Source organism: Neolamprologus brichardi, chromosome 12 (genome assembly GCF_056152115.1).
Source record: "Neolamprologus brichardi isolate AB-2024 chromosome 12, ASM5615211v1, whole genome shotgun sequence".
NCBI lineage: Eukaryota > Metazoa > Chordata > Actinopteri > Cichliformes > Cichlidae > Neolamprologus > Neolamprologus brichardi.
This window is the reverse complement of record NC_142115.1, coordinates 22351704-22374590: the sequence shown is the minus strand read 5'-3', so window position 1 is coordinate 22374590 and position 22887 is coordinate 22351704. Positions and strand designations below refer to the sequence as shown.

Here is a 22887-nt window from a genome sequence, read left to right as displayed (position 1 = left end):
CTCTTTTGTATAGCAAACATTTGGATTCAGATATCTAATAGATATCTCGCTGAAAGGATTTTGGAGAAAATAGCTTGTGGAAAATCTCAAGCAAACCCAATTAAACCCATTTACTGGAAAATCCATTTACTTCTTTTATTGATGTGAAGAGACAGAAATACCTACCAATGGTACTATTCCCAGTTAAATTTACAACTCAGAGAATAAATATTTAAACCTTTCCGAGGGTAGTCCATTTACAGAATCCACTGCTAAAATAATTTAAGGGAAAGCAACCCAGGAGAGGAGATGCATTAAGCCTCTAAGAATAGATACATCATCTCACAGGTCTGCCCTCACAAACACACCCACTTAACAGGAAGACTGGTCACAGAGCTGTACCCCTATTTCAAGCTGTACTTACTGCATTTGTGGGATCACAAAGACACAACAAATACAAAAGCAATGCTAGGATAGATTTTCCCTCCTTTTTTGTGAACAAAATTTATACAGCAGTGTATTGTGTGTCGATTATCTCATTTTTATATTGTATTTTTTTAGTAGAAGTCTTCTTCTTTCCTGCACATTACTATAGTAATGGTGTGAAACGACTGGCAGTGTGTGTATGCCATCTTTGTGTATATGCACTAGATAAACATAGCAATCTGAAGAGTGTCTATAGTACTGGCAAAACTCTACAAGGTGTAAAAGTATATTACACCTTGTAGAGTGTGCCAAATACACACACACACACACACACACACACACACACACACACACACACACACACACACACACACATATATATATATATATGTATGTTAGAAATATGTAACTGGATATGCTTGGTCTAACAGAGTGTATCCTTCTATCATAATGCTTAAATAGCGGGATTCTAGTTGTACAGTGAGTACATCAAAATGAGTAGACAGCCAATCTATAATAAAACCTTTTCATGGAAGAATGCAGTTCCTGGAATTGAATCAGTGATGGCTGCCTCCTGCTTCCCTAGAGATGCTTTTCAACAGGCGATGATAACAGCTGACCACAGGGATGGGTCTATTTCAAAGGCGTTTTAGTTCTATACATAGTTTCTGTCTTTCTTCCCTTCCTCCTATTCCTGATTTAATGTCTTCCTCCTACATGACTTGTTCTTAAACTCACATCATCACCAGGGGCCTGCACTATCGAGAAAGTTCAACATACCCAAGATGTATTTTTGTTACCAAACCAAACTGCCCTGGCTGATAAAGCAGAGCTGCAAATCTATATATAAGCATATTTATCTATCCATTAACATGAAAGTCAAACTGAACCAAAAATTTCTCACAAAAAAAAACTATTATTCTAAGCAAATGTGATAAATGGTAACTACAAAAAGATTTAAACAACACAAATGTTGGAGTAAAAGCCAAGATGGAAAGTTGGCAAAAAGATGCTGATTGTGTAAACACTTGAGTTATTAAGACAGCATTATCGAGAAACCTATCAGTTAATCACAATAAAACCAGTATTTTTATGTGATATCAAAGTGCAATGTCACAATATCAATGTTATATGAAGTATACATATGGTGTTGCACACCTCATTGATGACTTAGTAAAAAGTGAGCTACTTAAACAACTTCCAATAAAGCAGAGAATTTGCAACAAATGCAGGAAAAGTGTGCAAAACCACTTGTCTAAAAAAACACACAGTTGAGAACAACCAAGCTATGCAAGGTGGCAGTTTGTGATATGTGAGCTAAAAGTAAACAAATGACTCAATTGAGCATCAATGGAGCACTTGCTAGTTAGACTCTAAAATGATAGGAAAAGCAAAACAATGGACAGAAATGACAGATTCCTTTACATGACGGTAAATAAAAGATTTAAGCAGCTGGTGGGGAAAAAAACACCCAAGACACAACATCCCAGGTGGAAAATATTTTTCAATTTCAGTTTTATTATTATTATTATTATTATTATTATTATTATTATTAATAATAATAATAATAATAATAATAATAATAATAATAATAATAATAATAATAATATTAAGCAGTTATGTTCTACTTTAGCTTAAAATTTCCAGGGGAAGCACCACCTAGGCTACTTTTTTGCTTACATTTTACTTATGCTAGGTCAATATAATGGTGCTACTAGCATCTTGTAGCAGTAGAGTCACAATTAGATAGTCTGTAGCTCATTGGTAAAGAAGACTGGGAAGGAATCTTCATTTACTTACTTAGAAAGACAGCTGTGTGCAAGCTGCAACCATCAATAAATAAAATGTTATTTAGTATTTTTTTATGTGGCATTGGAAGTAAAAGACAGTGTAAGACAATTTTAGCTTCATCCTTGTAGCTCCAGCCTTGGCAGTGTTAAAAACTCCCAGGAGCCAGCATAGAACAATGAGGTAAGCTTTGAAAAACCCAAGGCTGAAACTGAAGTTACCTCGGTCTTTCCAAGCCTTGCAAGCCTCTGGTCTTAACCCTGTAATGCTGAGATTTCTCATCTTAATCTTTCATAACAAACTTCACGAGCCTGTTGACAGCTCCTCCAAACGACTTAATAACGCTTAAATCTGTCTTAATCAAAACAATTCCCATGCTTCCCTCTGAGTATCTTAGCTAAATAGTCCCAGAGCCAGAATCAACAACTTATCATTTGCCCTCCATAAATCAATCTGTCAGTATGTATGTGTTTGGGTGTGAGTTGGAAAATGCTATATTTGAAAACTGTTACACATTAGATTTTTCTGTAGTCCCAGCAGTGTGAGAATTAATCTTACTCTCATTAAAATCCGTGAAATTTTATGTTTCCTGTCAATATTTGGCATTTGCTTATCGTGGCTTTTTATGATGTCACCAGTTATGATGTCACTTGTACCACATGCTGATATGCGTTTCATGTCATGTTTAGAAAATATGCTCATCGTTCTTCTATGTTAGGATATGTGAATCTATTGCTGACCTTACAATAACATTTCTGACTTCACCAGTAACGGATTAACTTATTTCTTTGCCATGAAGTGGTAATGTATTACAATTTTTTTTTTCAAAACACGTTAATATTGCAAACAGTAGACTGTTTAACAGACTAAAAGAAGACTTTTATGAGCCCTTAGAACAGCATAGCCAAATCATAACACACTGCAGTGAATTCACACAATGAAGAGACTAGAATAACCCATTGTGGCTATAATGTGTTTTCCACAGTAGCTGCTAAACCCGTCATGCCCTTTTTGCCTTCCTCTCAGGATGCTGGCCACCTGACTGGATCATGTTTATTCAGATTAATATTGGTTGACTGTAAAGATTGACAGAAGCACAAGAAAACATCTGGTGTAACAGCAGTATCTGTCTGTTCTCTTTGGCTTTTGTTAAGCTTTGCTTGGACAATGTACTGGGAACCTAGACTCTTAGTCTTTTCCTACATAGATTTATAGACTTGTTCTGCATATCTTAGTGTACAAACACAATCTAAAGGTTAGTATATTATACACTAAGCTGATTTGATGTTTTTCTGAGAAAAGAGTTATGTCCCAAAGCACCAACTCTGTCTCTCTGTGTGATTCATGGTCTTCCTAATGCCTGATTCCCTCTTAATGACATGTGTGGCTGTGATTCTTGAAGCTCATGGGTTACAAACAAGAAGTCTCTATTCCCAGAACCCAGTTGATGCACACAACAATAAATGTTTTCCCAGATTTTATCAGATGTTGACTGTAGCAAACATATTAAACAAATTATATCTGTTACATAAATCAAGGTTATTAGATTAATTGCAAAATAGCTAAAGAAGGGCATCTTAAATATTAAATTCATATGGGACTAAATAAATCTGGTCCTGGGTTCATATAGCTCAGTTCCTGCCCTTTCAATGTCCTTTCTGCCATGACAGTCTTCCTAATGAGGCTGGTTGTGAAAGCTAGCTTATTCGTGATTGGTTTAGCAAAGTGCAGCTTTATATTATATGGTTTTCATGGGTTTATAAATCCTCACTTCATTCCATTTAAATGTCCCCTAATATTTACAATGAAACTGATAAATATGACATATTTAATGCTTTCCAGGAAGAATATTGTGTCCCACTGTCTGGGTTTACCTGGTGTGTACAGTTTTTTTTAGCCTTACTCGTCTACTTCTACTAATTTTTTCACCCAGTTTACTTGAAAAGATATATCTTTTGGAGCTGTTGATCTGTCATATGTTGGATTGATCTATTAAACTATGTTGATGCTGCATCAACATAGCTGGTATTTTCTTCATGTGAATAATTGGTACGGTGGGTCTGAGAGGTCAAACACGCATTTTTCTATTTGCTTTTCTTCAGTTCCAGTCTCTCTGAACTCTTAGAGCCACTGGGCCATTACAATTTTTGGGGATCTACAGATGGCACTAAAGCACCAATGTAAAGCAAACCAATTTTTGCATTCTTTTCAGTACGAGCAAAGTCATGCTACAGTTGTAATTATGATAAAAACCTATAACAGATTAATAGCTTGGCTTCCACTTTTCTGTACACAATCAAATCAAAAGAGCACAACTGAATTTTAATAATACTCATGAACCCACATCAGTCAGCTTGTGCTAACTAGGGACGCTGCTTAATTGCAAGCACGACAGACCTCATGTCCAAAGCTTGATAGTTATTTATGTATAATGTGTTTTGTGGGTTTTGCCAGTGTGACTGCACTACAGTTCAGTGGGAACTCAATCTGATATAACCTTGTCTATTCTACTTCTACTTGCAATTTTATAGTCTAATATTTGTGTGAAATATTCATACTTAATTCATTTTCAGGGGGTTATGTTGATGTTTATGTGTAGTAAATGGTAAATGGTAAATGGCCTGTATTTGTATAGCGCTTTTACTAGTCCCTCCTAGGGACCCCAAAGCGCTTTACACACCCAGTCATCCACCCATTCACACACACATTCACACACTGGTGGAGGCAAGCTACAGTTGTTGCCACAGCTACCCTGGAGCAGACTGACAGAAGCGAGGCTGCCATATCGCGCCATCGGCCCTTCTGGCCATCACCAGTAGGCGGTAGGTGAAGTACACAACGACCGAGACTGTCTGAGCCGGGGCTAGAACCGGCAACCTTCCGATTACAAGGCGAACTCCCAACTCTTGAGCCACGATTGCCCCTAATGTGTATATTTCTATACTTCAGTGATGTTGTGGCTTTAGATTCTTTTATCCGTTGCTATTTTCAGTGACTCAACTTCTAACCCCAGTGAGTGAGTTTGCCAGCACCCGTCTGAAGCCAAATCAAGTCGAATCTAATACTCGTAACAGCTGACGAAGACCAGTGGATTTTGTCAGATGAATACCAGATTCCTTTTCATAAAATTTCAAGATCCTGCTGACAAACCTACATGATTTACTTTATTCAGGGCCATAAGCTGCGAATGAAACATTGCCTCACAGTTTACTACCTGTTACTGATTGGGCCATACAAGTAGGCTGACATGATGGCTGACCTTGCACTTTATTAATCTTCCTCTTTCTTTGTGTAAACCTCTCTCTGTTTCTGTTTATGTGAATCTCTCATGGAGATATCTGTTGCTATTACTCTGTCTGACTCTTCACTTTTCTTGTGCTTAACAAACGTTTTCATTATTATCGTTCCTGTTTTCTGTGTTGTTAGATTCATATTTTTTGAAGGGTACAATTTTTCCAGTCCTCATTCACTGCAGTGTAAAAAATACATTAATCAAATAATTTTTATATATTTCATTTTAGGAAAAAATCCAGCAGGAAAAATTATTAGCAGGAGAAATACCTTGGTAGTAGTGCCTAAGTAGATTTCTGCAAATGTTGGTACAGTGGCATTTAAAGGAAAATAACTGGCTGTAGAATAATAGAAAAACTGGGATTTTAAGTTGTGTAAGTAATAGTAATGAGAAGAGTGGATATTAAGCATTGACTCCTTTTGTTTTCATGCAGAAGTCTGATATAAACAGGCAGTGCAAAGGAAAAGATATTCTTGATGTGGTAATACAACTAATCAAACTCTTGTTGCCCTTATACTTTTGTTGGAGGATATGCCAAACTTGCTGCTAAGTGGACTTTATGCACAAAAATATATTAAAAAAAACAAACATACTGTCTCAACATATGGTAATAAATATTGATTATAAATAAGTGGACAATAAAATAAATAATAATAATAATAATAATATAATAATAATAATAATAATAATAATAATAATAATAATAATAATAATAATAATAATTTTTAAAAGACCTTCAGTAAAACAATATATAGAGTGAAGGGTAATTTCTTGTCATGACATTACTAAAAGATAACATAAGTTCCAGTACTGAAGCAGCAAAATTGAAGGAAAATAGGTCAGTACTGAAGGCTCCCATATGGAAGCAGCTTTGTGTATGTTCGAGTTACAGAGTATTTGTGTCTCAAGCTCTCAGAGAGTGTGATGCGAACCATCTGCCTGTCATCTTTGTCACTACTTGTGCTGAAAGCAGGCATTGTTCAAAGCACTCAAAATGGTCAGTGTGTGCTCAAAGCAGACAATGTTGCGGCACTCCAGTAAGCTCTTATTGCTATGTGTTGAAACCAGATTTTTTAAGCACTTAAATCAGACAGCATATGTGTTGAAACCTGACATCGCTGGAAGCATAAGAGCAAGTTCGTAGGAGACACGGCATGTGTGTTTCTCATTGTTTTGGAACAGTGATGACACAAATACTGACCCCTGTACTTTTGAATGAATATTTAGTAAGGCAGCTGGATTTCACACACACAGTGCAAAGTCTTGAGCCGCCTCTCATTTCTTTATATTTTGCTAGGAAAATAACAACAGCAACTTATTGAATCATGTTCAAAAATACCAACGTTTAACAGAGAAAACCCCAACAATCAGATGAGCCCCACAAGTAAGCACTTTAGCGACAGTGGGAAGGAAAAGCTCCCTTTTAAAAGGAAGAAACCTCTGGCAGAACCAGGCTCAAGGAGGGGCTGCTAACTGCTGTGACTGGTAGGGGGGAAGGAGAAGAAGACAGGACAAAGGTACACTGTGGAAGAGAGCCAGAAATGAATAATAACTAATTAAATGTAAAGTGATGTATGAATACACGAGTGAAAAAAGATGAGTGAAGAAGCAAACACTCATTATGAGAGGATCCCAGCAGTGTAGGCCACCTGATCCAGCCCTAGCTATATGCTTTATCAAAAAGGAAAGTTTTAAGCCTAATCTTGAAAGTAGAGAGTGTGTCTGTGTCCTGAATTGGCAGCTGCTTCCACAGAAGGTGGCCTGGAAGCTAAAGGCTCTTCTTCTGATTTTACTCATAGTTTTCCAGTGTTATTGAAGGACATTCAAATAACTATTGGCTGCCTTTTGTTACTTTCTCTATCAACATGACCCCACACTGCTTCATTATTGTTCAGGTTGGGCTCTGGGGAGGCCAGTCCAATTCAGTTCAATGTATTTATATAGTGCCAAACCAAGACAACAGTCACCTCGATCCATCACTGATAGTGTTCCATTGTGTGTTTCCACTGATGATGGTTTGATGCAGACACATCTCTCAGGTCCTGTCAGGTCATTGCTGCATTTTTCATATTTTTTTCACACACCGTATTTCTGTATGACTATAGGGTGCACCTTTAATTTTCTCAAATTCTCAAATCATTTAATCCGATGCGCCTTACAGTCTGAATAATACGGTACTCTTGATCTCCTGTAGATGGCTGTTTTTAGACCTGTCAATTCTTTTGTTCTCCACTTGTCCACCACCACAGTTTTTTCAGTTTTTTTAAGGACAGACTGCACACCATGCTAAGAAACACATGGAAGTTTGAAGTTTTGTGCTAATAGTTATTTTATATCTGTCTGTGTTGTCTTGACATTTTTCCATAGATTCAAATAAAGAAATTCCAACAAATTGTGTGTTTTTAAAACAGGCTGCAAGTAACAAATTTCCTGAAGATATCATTTGAAAGTGGTTGTTTCCTAAGTTGTCTATTATGAGTAGACACAAGACTGGTTCATTCCTTGAGTTGGTCCCTGAATGCTTGAATGATTCATAGGTCAGTGTTAAATCTAACAAAAAGAAAGAAAAAAATCCTCTGAAAAACAGGAACAAGGTAGGGCTGAAATTGAGTGAAAAAATTAGCCAACGTCCAAAGAAAAACCTTAAGACCTTAAAAAGGTCTGCAGAACTATTGCTCAAGACCAATTTTTAAAAAATTACAAGAAAGTCTGGCTCCTTGGAAGCAACAAGTAATGAGGGGTGACTTTTGCACAATAGTGTCTGTTGATTTGTTGAAGAAAAAAAAACACTTAAAGGCAAATTCTTTTTGCCACTTGAACTATGAGGGTTTCCACACCACCCTAAATACGTAGACATGGAGTTAAAAAACAAATATGTTTAGAAATAATATAAAACACAGCTAAGTGTTAGATAACTTTTACAGTTTTGTAACAGCCTCTCCCATAGCCGCTGACATCAGTGGCTCAATCTTTGGGCCAAACAGAAAAGAAAAGTCACTGGCACTGCTGTTGCAAGCTGTTTTGCCATTTTTATGGTGGATACGGCTTTTGTACTGGTTTCTCAGAGAAAAGATTATAGAAAGCACATTTCAAGTTTTCAGCATTCCCTGTCAACTGAAGCATTGTTCCTTTTGACAGTGGTGTAATGCATGTGTGTGTCATATTTGTGTTAGATCTGAAGTGTTACAGCTGCTGTTTTCTGTCATGACCAAAGCAACAGAGCCATAAATCAAATAACCTGGCGGTCTCCAAGTACTTGACTTATTGCACGGATAGATTATTTGGATTTCTGTGTCTGATTTTCTTGGATGCGTTTCACTTTCTTTGATATAAACATTGAGACGACTTTGAGCTTTGAAAGATTTTCTTCGTATTAATTTCGAACAAATGTTTGCCTTTGCAAAAGGATTTCTTACCGGTATGAATAATTGCTTCAGACATGTGGATTTAAGACATACACGATAAATTCATACAAGCGAAATAAATAATCTTCACAAAAATCTTTACTGTTTATGGAGTAGCTTTAAAATCAATTCAAGGCGGTTGTATGGAAACAGGTAACTTTTACTCTGAAAGAAACAGAGCCATGTTTTGTGTTTGTATGTGGAGAAGGAATTTATGTGGGTAGGGGGGGGGAGGACCTTAGCACTAATTGGGGAAAACATATAATAGCACATTTTGTGGTGAGCATTTGGGCCATAACAGTGCCAGAGTGGTTAGCTGGAACACACCCCTGGAAATGGGTCAAAACATGCAGCATGATATCTACTCGGTGGCATTTTCTTCTTTTCCTTCTCTTTCTCCCTTCCTTGCCATCCATACCAGTTTAATCAACGTTATGTCAATCCCTCGTTATGCTCTTCTTCCTGCCCTCTGTGCTAGTGAGCGGTGTTGAGTGATGTTGCGTGTGTTGAGCTAATATAACTATAAAAGGTTGGGGCCGCAGAGCCTTAACGCTAATCCGGGTGCAGAGCCTCTTTTATTAGCCCTGCTTGTGTCTGTCTGTATTTGTGTGTGCTTGTGTGTCTGTGAGAGAGCGAGAGACAAAGATAAAGGCAAAGGAAACACAGTTAAACCCATATTACACTGTCCTATCCTTGACTGTCATTCTACACTTGAAGTGATATATAGTCAGGGAGCAGGAGACGCATTTGTTTTTAAGAATCTTCTACAAAAGTGTGCTTTTTTGTGTGTGCTGTTAGGGAAGTGGTCTGTGTGGTGTCAAAAGAAACAAATGACCTCACTCCACTTTGGGCACACTTAGAGCCTCTGTGTGACCAATAATGGACAGAACTACATCTGCAAGGCGTTGCTATTCAGTCCCATATAATTAACAACAGAACTTACAAAAAGCTAGTTGCTTAATTTAGTTGCTTAGAATTAAAAATTTTATCAATATTTTTATGTAGATTGTGAATTGAATATTTTTAAGTACCTTCATGCTCAGTTTTTAGAAAATGTTTTGGTCAGAGAAGCAGTAATTTTCAAAAATCATCATATACAATATTTCACTGCTAATAAAAATATTAGATTGTTCATTTTCCATGAGTGTGTAAAAGTACATTTAAGTTAATCTGTCCCTGGTAAAGTATGTACACTCTCTTACATAACAGCACATAACACATAATTTGAAATGTATCAGAAAGGAACAGGCAGCACTGTGCGCAGTCCATGAAAAATCAAGAATGTATAATTAGACGCTCAACCAAATGATCTGATTATATTTTCATGTGGCGTTAAGCTGATTTATGTGCATGCTAAATGCTTAGCTTGTTTACAAAATATGCACCTGTGTATGTTGAAGCCCATTTGAACAGCAGAAGGACATTCAGTACCAGATCATTGTTTTTTGTTTTTTTGCTTGAATCTGTTTCAAATTAACCAACTTCCTCCAGAGCGGAGTGATTAAAGACTGTTTACATATTTAAGGTGTAGCTTGAAGATGAAGGAATACACTGAAACATGGAGACGAGAAACGTGTATGTAAATTTTATGATGCGTGTAAAGTGAGAAATGTCTGGCTAATAATTACTGTTTCCTCAAAGCCCATAAAAATGGTATGTGCACACCACGGAGTGTCCCATTATCTGTTTGTCACCTTTTTAACAACATTTTGCATGGGGGATAATTGCGTTATTGCTTTTTACTGACACTAAATTCACTTTACTTCATCTTTATTGCACAGTAGTGCTTAAGAAAGTGTAAAATTTAGCTCCTTTTTTTGTTCAAAGAGGCAGATATCACAATATCATACCACAAACCTTTGTGTTACACTGATTCTGTTTGCTCTAAGCTGTAAATACCTTCTTGCATTATCAATTCGTGGCATGTTCCCAACTCGCATACCTACTGTAATGTATAGAGCAGGCATTAAAAATGAATAAGAACAAATATCTTTAAATGATAAACAGCCATGTTCATTCTTTCTTTTTTTTACACTGTGGTTGAGAACCTTTGAACTCTTTTCTCTAACAAGCTGCAAGGCCATTAAGACAGCACACAATAAAGAACACACAAAAGTAATTTAATCCTGCAGGCTCCTGCTATTAAAAACACATCAGTGAGCCTAAAGTAGACCCTCCATCATGTGGTGCAGAACCTAGGTCTTTCATTATTTTTCTCTAAATAGTCATGCAATAGAAGAGATCCATAAATCCTCTGATAAACACAGGCTGAATGTGGACATCCGACATCACCTTGACCCACCGGCCAGCTCAGTAATCCCGATATTTCCAGCAATTCATGCTGCTTGTGGTTTTTGTGTTTCTGCAGCTGACGGATGGCGGAAAGGCAGCGAAAGGTGGTATTGCTGTTGGAGACATGGTTCTTTCCATTGATGGCATCTCCACGGACGGCATGAACCACCTGGAGGCCCAGAACAAAATCAAGAGCTGCACTGGCAACCTCAGCCTCACTCTGCAGAAGTAAGCCATGACCTCACGCTCTGTGTGTCTGAAGTTGTTAAGCCAAACCCTAGCCACATCACCTTGAAATGATTTAATGCGTGAACCTGAGTGGGTAGACATTTATCACCATGACAACACAGGATCCGCGCACTCCCTTTCAGTTAGTCCCAAACAACCCAGTTGTGCATCAGATTTAAGGTCCATGCTTCCCCTTTCAACCCCAGACATCCTGCATCCAGGCAGATTTTCACTGTTGTCGTAGGAGATAATCTTGCTCTAACACACAGCGACGCCATTAGTTCTGCCTGATCGCTTGTCCCCTGAAGGGAAGCGGGAGAGCTAAAATCGCATGGAGAGCATCAACATGTGGCCCATCACCTCTTCCCCCAAGGCTTACTCCTCACTGTCTGGTGGAATCCTGTACATCGGAGCTGAATTATCTCAAGAATTTCTGTTGTAGTGTGTGTGTGTATCAGTGCGTCTAGATCATAGTGGATCTCATGTGGTTCAAATTGTCTGTTTTTTGGCAGCACTTGTAGGCATATGTGTGTTTTTTATTTAAGCCCAGTGAGATATTCAGGGCTTTTACACTTGTACTTTTCGATTAACGGTGAAGAGGGAAATGCTAACCTTTTTTTGTTTGTTTGTTTGCGTGTTTATTTGTGCCTCTGCATCTCTGCCTCTCACTCAATTCAGATTTTACATTCAGTCCTCTCTTGGTCATTTTCCTTTTTTTTCACCCCTCACTTTATGTGAGCCTAACACAGGATGTCATCTAATTTGTGTCCAAATGATGACAGACCATAGATGTTTACTTTTGGTTGAGTGGTGGAGAGCACACACACTAATATTATAAGGCTTTCCGCTTCTCAAGGACAGAGTGTGGGCTAGCGAGTGTGCATGTGTGTCAGTGTGAGCAACAGAGATTCACGATCTAGTTCTATTTTATGATGAGAGAAACAGGTCTTAGAATAACACTTGGCTAAGATGGATGGCTTGGGGCAAGTCGCAAGGTTTTCCTGACAACGATATGGAAGCCACTGAAGCTGAAACCAAAATTATTTTGCAGGAAGCGGTAGCTGTCATTCTATCCTTGCCTTAAAGTTTGTTTAGAATATATCCTCCAATCTCTCAGCAAACTGATAAAACACCACGATAGGTTTCTCACTGACTGATTTCCCTGACAGTTACATACAGATTAGTCAAGACACTGTCAGACTGGACAGACAACGCTCATAGCAGCAAGCAATCAAGAAGTTACTGCACCCGAGGTTAAGAGATCTTCCAGCATATAACATTTTTATGGGACCACAAGTTGTTGTTGTTAGAGAGCATGTTAAAACACACCATTCAGCTATTAACTACCACGCAGCTGGATGATATCGAGTATCATTAATTTTACCAGTGGTAAAAAACATGTGGCCGTATTTTATTATGAAAGCTGCGCGATTAGAGGATATCTTTGGGGACAGTTCATTTGAGATTGACAGCAATTTGTGTTCCTTCTCCAAACACCGTTTACCATGAGAAATAAAATCAGAGTGTCTGGGTTTCTCTGTGTTTGATGGCTGACATTAACTGGCCCTTTGATTGACGTAGTCTGTGTTCAAAATGTTTCATCCCTGGGTCAACATGTGGTCCATCTTTAATGGGTTTGCATGAATAATGGAAAGAACCAGTCTAGTCCCTTGTTTCTGTTAGCGTTTATAGGTTATCGCCCATTCGTCGTTCCTTTTTTTCCTGTTTGACCACACATTTTGATTGGCTTTGTCACTGGGTCAAAGAGCAAAAGGAATGAGAGCAGTGCGGTGATACAACAATGCATGTGGTGTCTGTATGTGTGTATTTTGAATGGGAGACTGCTTGTTATTCGTTTTCCAAATAAAGAGGTGGGTGTGGAGAAGAGATGAACAGCAGATGTGTGAAGAACAAGAAGAGAAAAGCTGTAAAAGTAAAGTTGTCTCTACAAGGCTGTTAAATTGACATGAAGCTAAATATGTCCAGGCTACAAAATTTTTTTTAAGGATGGCAAATATAAAGAGCCAAATTATCCTGGCACTGACTGACCTCTTCATCCAGTAAAAAGCTGGAACAGAACTGGGATTTATTAACTGTAAATGCATGAATGCAAATACCATGGTTACCAGGGAAATCATCACACACGAACATTCATTTAGTTGTCTGTGAGAGTTTCTTTATTTCTTGGGGGGAAAACATTACAGTGAAGCAAGCAGTGCCAAAATGGCAAGCAGCAGGTGCCAAAACAACATCAGTGGAAATTTCTTGCTGTTCCGTCTATCCCAGCTCAGATCAATCACTTTAAACTGATCAGAGCAAGAAAAAGTTGAGCCAGCTGGAAAAGTTCAAATGAATAACCCTGTGCATAAAGAAAAAAGTAAAAATCTCTAGAATGAGCAACAGGTGAAAGATTAGTATTATCAGCACTTTTTGATCAGTTTTTCTTGCTAAAAATGTTATAACGTAGTGGCTTTGTACTTTGTAGAAAGAAACTGACTACTGCTAAGTTCTTAAGTAAGGGATTAACTAGAGTACTTTTGTCAAGTCTTGACGTACTGAAGTTTGATGTTTTATTGTAAATGTAAATGAAGTCATACTTTGTGGTTTTCATCTCTGCACAAGGAGCCGATTATATTCAGCTGCAGCTGGGCATATCTCCCTCGGTTTGAATTCAGTTACGTTGCTGTGGGTCTGCTACCTTATCACAATGTGGGTGATCAGTTCTGCAGACTTTTAAACATCATTTAAATCTTTAATCCAATCTTTAAGAAGGTTTTTGTTTATCCTTTTATATTTTAATGGCAGACTGAAAAAATTAATTTCCCTGAGTTAGTGAATGCTGACAAAAGTGAGTATAAATCTAGTGTTTGTTTGTTTAAAGCTTCAGTCTTTGCCTGATTTGTTTTTCTGGTCTAGGAATGCACTTTGTATTGTTATATGAATAATAGCTTTCAAAACACACTTTTGGTTCTCGATCTTTGGAGGCTTGATGGCCTTTTGTTAAACAGAACCAGTGGTTTTGTTGCACTCCTGCTGAGAAAGCTTGGTAGAGACACTGAAAAGAAAGAGAAAAGGCTGAAAATGAGAAAACACAACACCTAAACAGAGATGGAGACTGATTCTTCATCACTGTTTACCTGAGATCTTTGCTTGCAAGTTAAGACATAATTCACCTTGCGTAATGTCACCAGGCGAGAATGTTGAAACGTCACTACTCCTTGTTTAGATTCATATATCTCTATAAAACTATACTAGGATTTGATACGCACAGCTGTGGAAAAAAAATGCAGCCAAGTTTCTGGGAGTTTGTTTTTCATTTCTTTTCTTTTTTTTTTCAATGAATCGTTTTTTCCGTTCTTATCTCCAGCGTCAAACTGAATCCCGGTTGATGAGACCAATAAAAACACCCAATATCTTGTTTGCTAAATGGGCTGTTTTATTGTGGGGAAGACATGTGGCGCACATGTGTGCATAGCACACTCACACACATACCACGCATGAACGCAAATAGACTTTCAGAGAAATGGTTGGTTGGGTTTTGGTACACTCCTTTCAATTTACAGGGTTGCAATCTGTAAAATAGTTTCTCGATTAATCACGGAGTCTATTGGTTGTGGACACAACACAACTTTGCCGAATCCTAACTGACATCTTTAAACTCCTTGTTGTGTTTGACCATCAGTCCAAAGCGGAAACATTTACTAATATTTCTAAACATTTAGAATTACAAATGATAGAAGCCATATGTGGTTGTGTAACGTAGCTTCTGCATTCTAAGTGACTGAAGCACTTACAATAGGTGTAGCTTATTTTTCTCTCCGCTGACTAATTTGTGGCAGCTTGATTCATGAGTCTTTCTTTAAAAGCAGGGATAGGTGCCAGAGGAAGGCATTAAAGAGGGAAGACAGGATAAAGTAGGGTAGGTTGAGGAAGGTGTAAAGAATGAACAGTAGTGCTGAACTAGAGGTTTGAATGCAGGGTGGAAGGAAAAGGTAAGACAATGTAGTTAGACTTTGTTGTTTTAGAAATGACTAAGGCAGAAGGACATTTCCTTCTTGCGTGATGGCTTTGTCCTGAAGGGGTCCCACTGGTGAAGTGTAATACGTTTCAGCACTTAAATTCACCTCTTTAGCGATATCATTATTTTCTGTAAAGGAACACCAAAGGATTAAACTCTTCATTTCAACCAATTACCCCGTGCCTCAACAAAACCACCTTTGTATTTCACTGTTACGCACTTCGACTGCCAGTGTCTGGCTAAATGGTTTATTCCCCACAGTAAAGTCCTTTCGAAGCCCATTTGACTATTTAATGGACCCACGTTCATGTGTGTGTTTGAATGTTTTTCTCTAGTAATGGCACAGTGTCAAGGCCCCGATGAGATTGTTAGGGCAGAGAAAATGAAACACAGTTGACCTGATGTACCTACATCAACACAGGAACACGCAGCAATTGCATTATTTAGATCATGCAAAGAAGACAGGATTTAAAGCAGCTTTTGTGTTGTGCTAAGTTAATTTTGTTTTCTTCTTTAATCAGCATGGCGATCTCCAACTGTTGAAAGCACCTCAAACAGGATAATTGCAGTGTTTGACAAGCCTTTTCTTTGTTGCAGAGTTTCTAAATAGTGGTGGGGTCATGACATACTTTTCTAAAAGCTCTTATGCATGAATGTAGAAGGCCACACAAAAAGACCTTAATAAGGGATAGATAAACAAAATCAGATATGAGATTTCTTGTATGTCTCACGATATTGCTGCAGATGTGCTGTTGATGTTTTACTACAGCGGGACTGACCCCTTCCCCCACAATGCACAAGCATGCACATAAGTCAGAAGGGGATGTTTAGCTCACCTGAACACCCTATAATAAATTCACACTCATTCTCCATTGACAGAGAACAGCAGTGGTCTGCACACCTAATCGTCTACTCCTTCCATGCGCAGAAACCCTGCAGACAGAGTCACACACACTCGAGCACACATACATGCACAGAGCTCACATAAAATAAAACTCAAGCAGCTGCCTGATTTATTTTGAGCCTGGAAGTTTGGCCTGTGCTCAGGGAAGGGGTTGTGTGAGGGAAGTTTACGTAGAGATGGAGTATACGTTTTCATTTTGTTTATGTTGTGTTCTCCGAAAAGCAGAGACACAATCCCTGCGTTGTACCAGATATGGCAATGCTTGTGCACGGCCACGTGTCTGTCCAGAAAACATGAGCAAGCACATGTGCACAGAGAACAGTGATGTGTGAAGAGAAGTTAATTGCGACTCCTAGGAGTGAAATTGATTCGTTTTAATTGCTTTAAAATGAACAGAAATACATTTCCCAACAGACCACTTATATATCTCAATGTAATCTTAAATCTAAGACATATGAGAGAGCATGAGTTACATAATTGGGGGAGTAAGTGTCAGTTACCTGTTTGTGGGCAACACTGATACTTTAATATAATGATGCATTGCCTGTTTTTAGCTTACACTTGAAACCCAGTATGGATGGCATACTTACTTGGAACGAACCGCCACGTAACAAGAACAGCATGTTTGAATGACTCTGGGTTTGAAACCCAAAGACAAAATCAGATTCCTTGTTTACAAAAACATTGCATGGTTTTAGAAATTCCATCCATCCATTTTCTTAACCACTTAACCAGTTCAGTGTCACAGGAGTGCTGGAGCCTATCCCAGCTGTCATTGGGTGGGAGGTACAAAAAATAAGCCGATTAACGCAGCAATGCTGACATTTGGATTGCTAAGATGTTTTGGAGCCAAAAAAAGGGGGCACGGATGATGTGTTTGTGTGCGAATGTCAGGAAAATAAGGCATCACCGAAGTTTCATATTGAACAGATTAAAAACATGTGAACATATAAACTCTCAGTTTGAAGTCAGAAGACTGAAACAATCAATCCAAGTTCTAGCTTTTTAAGTCAGACGGAGATGAAATTGAAATCAAGCACATAGTGAAGACATAACAAGAAAAGTGGGCGAGAGAGTGCAAATAATCATGGAAGGTGGTTGTTGGGTGATGCTAAGCAGCTTCTGGTGATGGTAGACATGAACACCTAACAGCCTAATTCATGAATATAGAGCTAGGTATTCTATATGTTGCACCAATTTAAACTCAAATGCAAATATAAATAAGAGGGAGGGTTTAGTAAAAATGTATAGGAAAAAATAAAATGGAGGTCTACTGAAAACAGTGAAAATATGGCACATTACCGTGTGTTAGAACTTATAAGACTTGCACTGTAGCTACAGAAATTCACAGCTCTTTACAAACCCTGTGTACTAATAGATTCTCTCTGTGCAGCTGCCATTGTCACTTATACGCCTTTGATTATTTGCCAAAGCTACGAGTGCTAAACTAGGCTCACCTGTCTCTGTCTTTCACCGGTCTGTACTATTTGCCAAAGATCAGCTAAAGCTGATGGCCGTCATCCTTGGCTTGTCGTATTCACTGTTCATATCCTAATACCAGCTTCATGCACCTGTCTCTGTACGTCTTTTTTTTTTATATCCTCTTATTTTTGCCAAAAAAAATCCCCCCAAAATATTAGGGGTCTGTGAATCTAGCCCCTAGATATTCTCAAGCCACGAACACTGTGTTATGCTCATCTGTCTCTGCTTTTTTTTCACTCTGTCTCTTTTTTCTTTTCTTTTTATACTATTCTTTGCTATTTGCCAAAAATATCTTACTGTAAGCCAAGAGCACTCATCCTTAGGCGAGCCAGCACTGTTGAATAATACCCAGGAAGGCAGCTGGAACAGTGTGAAAAATCATCTGGACTGACAGAAAGAGAAAAATAAGAAGCTACATATTGTATGTGCTGAGTAATTACTATAAGTGCATCTCAGGCTGCAAGACACCATGAGAACATAAACGGTACAATCGGCAGCTTTGTTCCAAATAAAATAAACTTCTAATTATAGTTACAAATGAGTCTATAATAAATTGCAATTAACATGTTTTGTAACATAATACACACTTTTCCCAGACATGATTTGTTATGTTTTCCTTCAGTTCTCACATTAAGCTTTAGGTCTAACTGCTGTTTTCAGTCTAGACTAGGCAATATAAATTCATTTTCAGGCAAAATTCTCATTATGTATTCTGTAGATAAAGTATGCTCAAAAATTCTACTAAGTGTTTAGGCACATGTGTTGAAATTGATCAGATTTTATAGTGGAAAGAAGCTGAAAGAGACTCAGGTATTTGTTCAGTGAGAGCCAGGATCATATTAGAATCACTGTCATGGACAGTACTGTGCAAAAATCTTGAACCACCCTTCATTTCTTCATATTTTCCTAGGAAAATGGGAAATAACAGCAGTGATTTATAGCGGACACATATGGTAATACAGTATATAAGGTAAAAGTTCTAATGAGCTTCAAAGTCAGTATTTAGTATGACCACATTTATTCTTCAACACAGCATGAGCTCTCTTAGGCGAGCTTTCTTGTCATTTCTGTAAGTATTCTTCAGGAATAGTTCTCCAGATTTCTTGAAGGACATTCAAAGCTGTGCCTCAATGATGTTGAGTTCCGGGTTCTGTCGAGACAAATTCTTGATTTGCACTGTGTATTGTGTTTGGGATCATTGTCATGCTGAAAAATGACACCAATTCATATAAGACGCTTTCCAGATTTGCATCAAAGTCTGATGATACTTTTCTGTGTTCATAATTCCCTCAATTTTAACCAGATCTCCAAGACCTGTTGCTGAAATGCGACCTAAACCTAAATGCGACCTAAATGACACAGCCTCCACCGTGTTTTATAGATTGGTGCAGACACTCACTGTTGTAACTGTTTTCTGGCCTCTTTCTGATTAATGACAAATTTCGATTCTTCACTCTGTAAGACCTGCTGCCACTGATTTACAGTGCAGTTCTTGTATTCTTTGGCAGAACCCAGCCTTTTTCCCTGTTTCCCTTACTTAGGAATGGCTCCTTGACAGCCACCCTTCCACTGAGACCATTTCTGATTATCCTCGGCAAATAGTACAGGGATCAACCAAAGGGCCAGATGTATCTTTCAGGTCTTGTGTCAAGTCTTTGCTGGATTTTTTCCTATTTCTTAAAGACATTGCTGGCATTTTTCCTAGATTCAACTAAAGAAATGGGAACAAATTATGTATTATTGCAACATGTTTCTAGTGACAAGGTAAATCATTTCATCATTAAATTGTCTGTTATGTTGAGTAGTCACGACACTGGCTCATCCTTTGAGATAGGTGCCTTTTTGTGTTTAAATGAGTCATAGATAAGTGTTAAGTGGCTTACCAGAAGTCATTAGTCCGATAATGGTCAGGTACAAGAGCTGGACTATAAATGAGTGAAGAAATAGCCAATGTTAGGACTTTAAAAAATTACAAGAAAGTCTGGCTCCTTGGAAGGCAAATATGAAGAAATGAGGCATACTACTATAGCCCTGCACGATTTTGAGGCATTGACCTAACATCACTCCGAGAACAATGGAAGAGTTTGTGTATTTTAGGTAAAGAGCCAAAGAGAGAAAAAGCAAGAACCAGGCCAGGTAAACAGATACAGAGTATCCAAAACAAGACGAAAACAATTCAAGGAAACTAGAACCAATCTAGTAAATCCTGAATCTCTGTGAACGAATGTTTCAAAGTGATTTTGATGCACATTGATATCCATAACCCTTTCAACAGACCTAAGGCCAGATGTGGAATATGGAAAACACTTCCTGGTCCAGCTGTGGATCATTTTGATGAGCAGACAGTTCTGAATAATCTTCATAGCCTGAGCCCTGTCTCTTTAGCCTGTCTTTCTTTCTTCTATTTTATGTATTATTCCTGATGTTACTGCCTTAAAAATACTTGTGAGCTGCCAAACAGAAGAAAAGAAACTGAGAACTGCAAAGCACTAAAATCAAAAGACAAAAACATCGACTTTTTCCCTGTCTTGCTGACATTAACAGTTTGTTGTTGGCACTTTTGCAGCCTGCCTATCACTGTTGCGCTGTTTATTCTTCTGATGAAAGCAGTTGGAGTTGATGGACTAGTACATGTTATAAATAGATTGAGACTATAGTTCAGTACTGGATAGGTCTTGCAAGACTACATTGCTAAAGAATGCAGCATCAGTTCAACCTGTTTTAGATCCCATAGAATCATGTGTCCTCATACAGCGTGAGCCCTGTAACACTGATTTCTCTTATGAAGAAAAAAAAGTACTCAAGTACTTCTGAACAGAACCCCTACTTGAAACAATACATTCTTCTTCTGTCTATTATGAACTCACATCACACCCAATCAAATCAGTCTTTGACTGGGTGTGATGTATAATGCAAAGACAGCTCAGGGTGCACTTTTACTCTATAAGTAGGTTTGACAGTTTTTGAATTAACTCATGTTTCCTTTGGATACTGGTCTAGAGTCTCTCGCTGCTCTTTGCTTTGTGTGGTTCTTATTAAGACTGTCAGCTACATAGACACAATGATAAATGTTAAATAGACCTGTTAGTAGAGCAGGGCGATATGACCAAAAAGATTTATCACGATATACATTTGAAAATCTGCGATAACAATATAACTGATGATATAATTGACACTTTACAAAATACTTTACTACTCCTCAACTTTATTAGTGCAAAAAAACCCCCAAAAACATCAATGTATTTTCACTTAAACAAGCAGCTGTTTTTTATGTGCATTAAAGTTATATAAAAATGTAACAGTGCAAATGCAAATTCCTTGCTGACAATTTAACCAAAAGGCATTTCCAGTGGAAATTGGCCGACATATCCTCATCATAACCATGTACAATATCCACAAAACTTAAAAAGAGGTTATACACACACAATATTATATAATATTATGTTGAAGCACAGTACGTATCACTCCGCGAGGCTCCTGTCTACGATAGCCGTAATGCTCCAACAATCCATCAAGCGGTGCGGGTTCGTAGCTTAGCAAAGTCGTACTAAAACATTTGACAGATTTTCGAGCGCCGTGTACCACATAAAATCGTTTGGAGGTCAGTAAACACAACCAGAATTCATGCATAAGGTTCACGGGATTATAAGGGGCACTGTGGATTTTCAGAAAAATCAAAGGATTGATTTTAAGTGTGCCGTATTTTCCAAAAACCACGGTAATAACGACGGCCCGCTAGCATGCTCTACCAAAAATAGTGTTTTGTTGTGTATCTGACGGATGAAAGCCAAACCAGTGCCACACCACTGAAGTTGCAACATTTTTACAAACCAATTCTGGTTTATCCGTTTCATTTAACGATCCACTTTCGCTCTTCTCATTCTGCGTCGCCGTCATGTGCGTATGTAAACATAGGCACTGCGCATGCGCGTTTTACCCATATTCTATCGCAATATTTCATTTTCCTATCGTTGCCCAACATTACCCCGGTATTACCATGAACGGTATGATATAGCCCAGCCCTACCTGTTAGTACTACAGTATTACGTTACCATAATTCCAGCATTTAGAAAAGTATTTCTACCATCATAAATACAGGTGCTCATCTTTCTAATAAAGTGATACTATGATGACATTTATAGTTAGAAGAAGATGGAAAAGGGGGGTGCTGAAAAGATGGTGACTGCGAGTTGTGTGAACAATTTTACAGGACTATTTCGGGACTCAGATGATAACTGATCCAGCTACTAGAGGCGAAGCTGTGTGCAGTATTTGCCTCAAGAAAGTTCAGCTGACTGATGTGTCACCAGGTGTTGTCATTGCCTGATTTTAGAAATAACAGTCAACTTATTCTCTGTGAAGGGAGGGTGCTTATTATTGTATATACATACATGCTACAGTTATGGATATTCCTCCAACTAATGCTCTAGTGAATTAAACAGAAATTTAAATATAGATTAATGACCTTGCTTAAAAGTAAGCAGACATTTCAAGTGTAGATAAAGTAAGCATCAGTAGTCTTCTCTCCTTGCAGGTTAGCATCCACATGACTATATATTAAAAAAACAAAAAAAAACAGCAAAACCTTCCCCCACCTTTTGCATAGCTATCAGACTCCAGCAGCGCAAGAGTATTTAAGGCTTTAATACGGTCTTGTAAAAAAAAGGCTTAATATTTTAAAATTCTATAATCTAACTTTATTTATTTTTTAATTGTTCATTTATTAATTTATTTATAACATTCAAACAATTGGATACTACTGCCATCTGTGTGTTACCTTGTTGATGGGTCCTGATGACAGACATGAATAGATCCTGGTGACCCTTAATCTCTGCTGCCGAACAGTTGTCTGTGTAACACAAAGACAGAGGGTCAAAGTTGGCTGGTGTAATGCTCTTGCAACCACAATAGCATTACATAGCCACTACTACTTTGTCACTTAAATACTACATGTTGTCTTCATATTACATAACGTTCAACAAAGTCTAGAGTCTGGTTACCATAAAAATTTTATGGATCTACAACAACTACCATCCTTCTATCTTTAGCCTGGTTGCAGGGGTATAACCCTGGA

The 22887-nt window shown here is 38.0% G+C and overlaps 1 protein-coding gene across 3 annotated transcripts in view; it reads left to right on the top strand.

Moving 5' to 3' along the window:
- Positions 1-22887, top strand: part of pdlim5a (PDZ and LIM domain 5a) — a 59205-nt gene that overhangs the window by 3765 nt on the left and 32553 nt on the right. For all 3 annotated transcript variants that reach the window (XM_087849176.1, XM_087849175.1, XM_087849174.1), the window contains exon 3: positions 11258-11409. In XM_087849176.1, coding sequence (XP_087705302.1) covers positions 11258-11409 — 152 coding nt within the window. The remainder of the gene's footprint in view (positions 1-11257; positions 11410-22887) is intronic.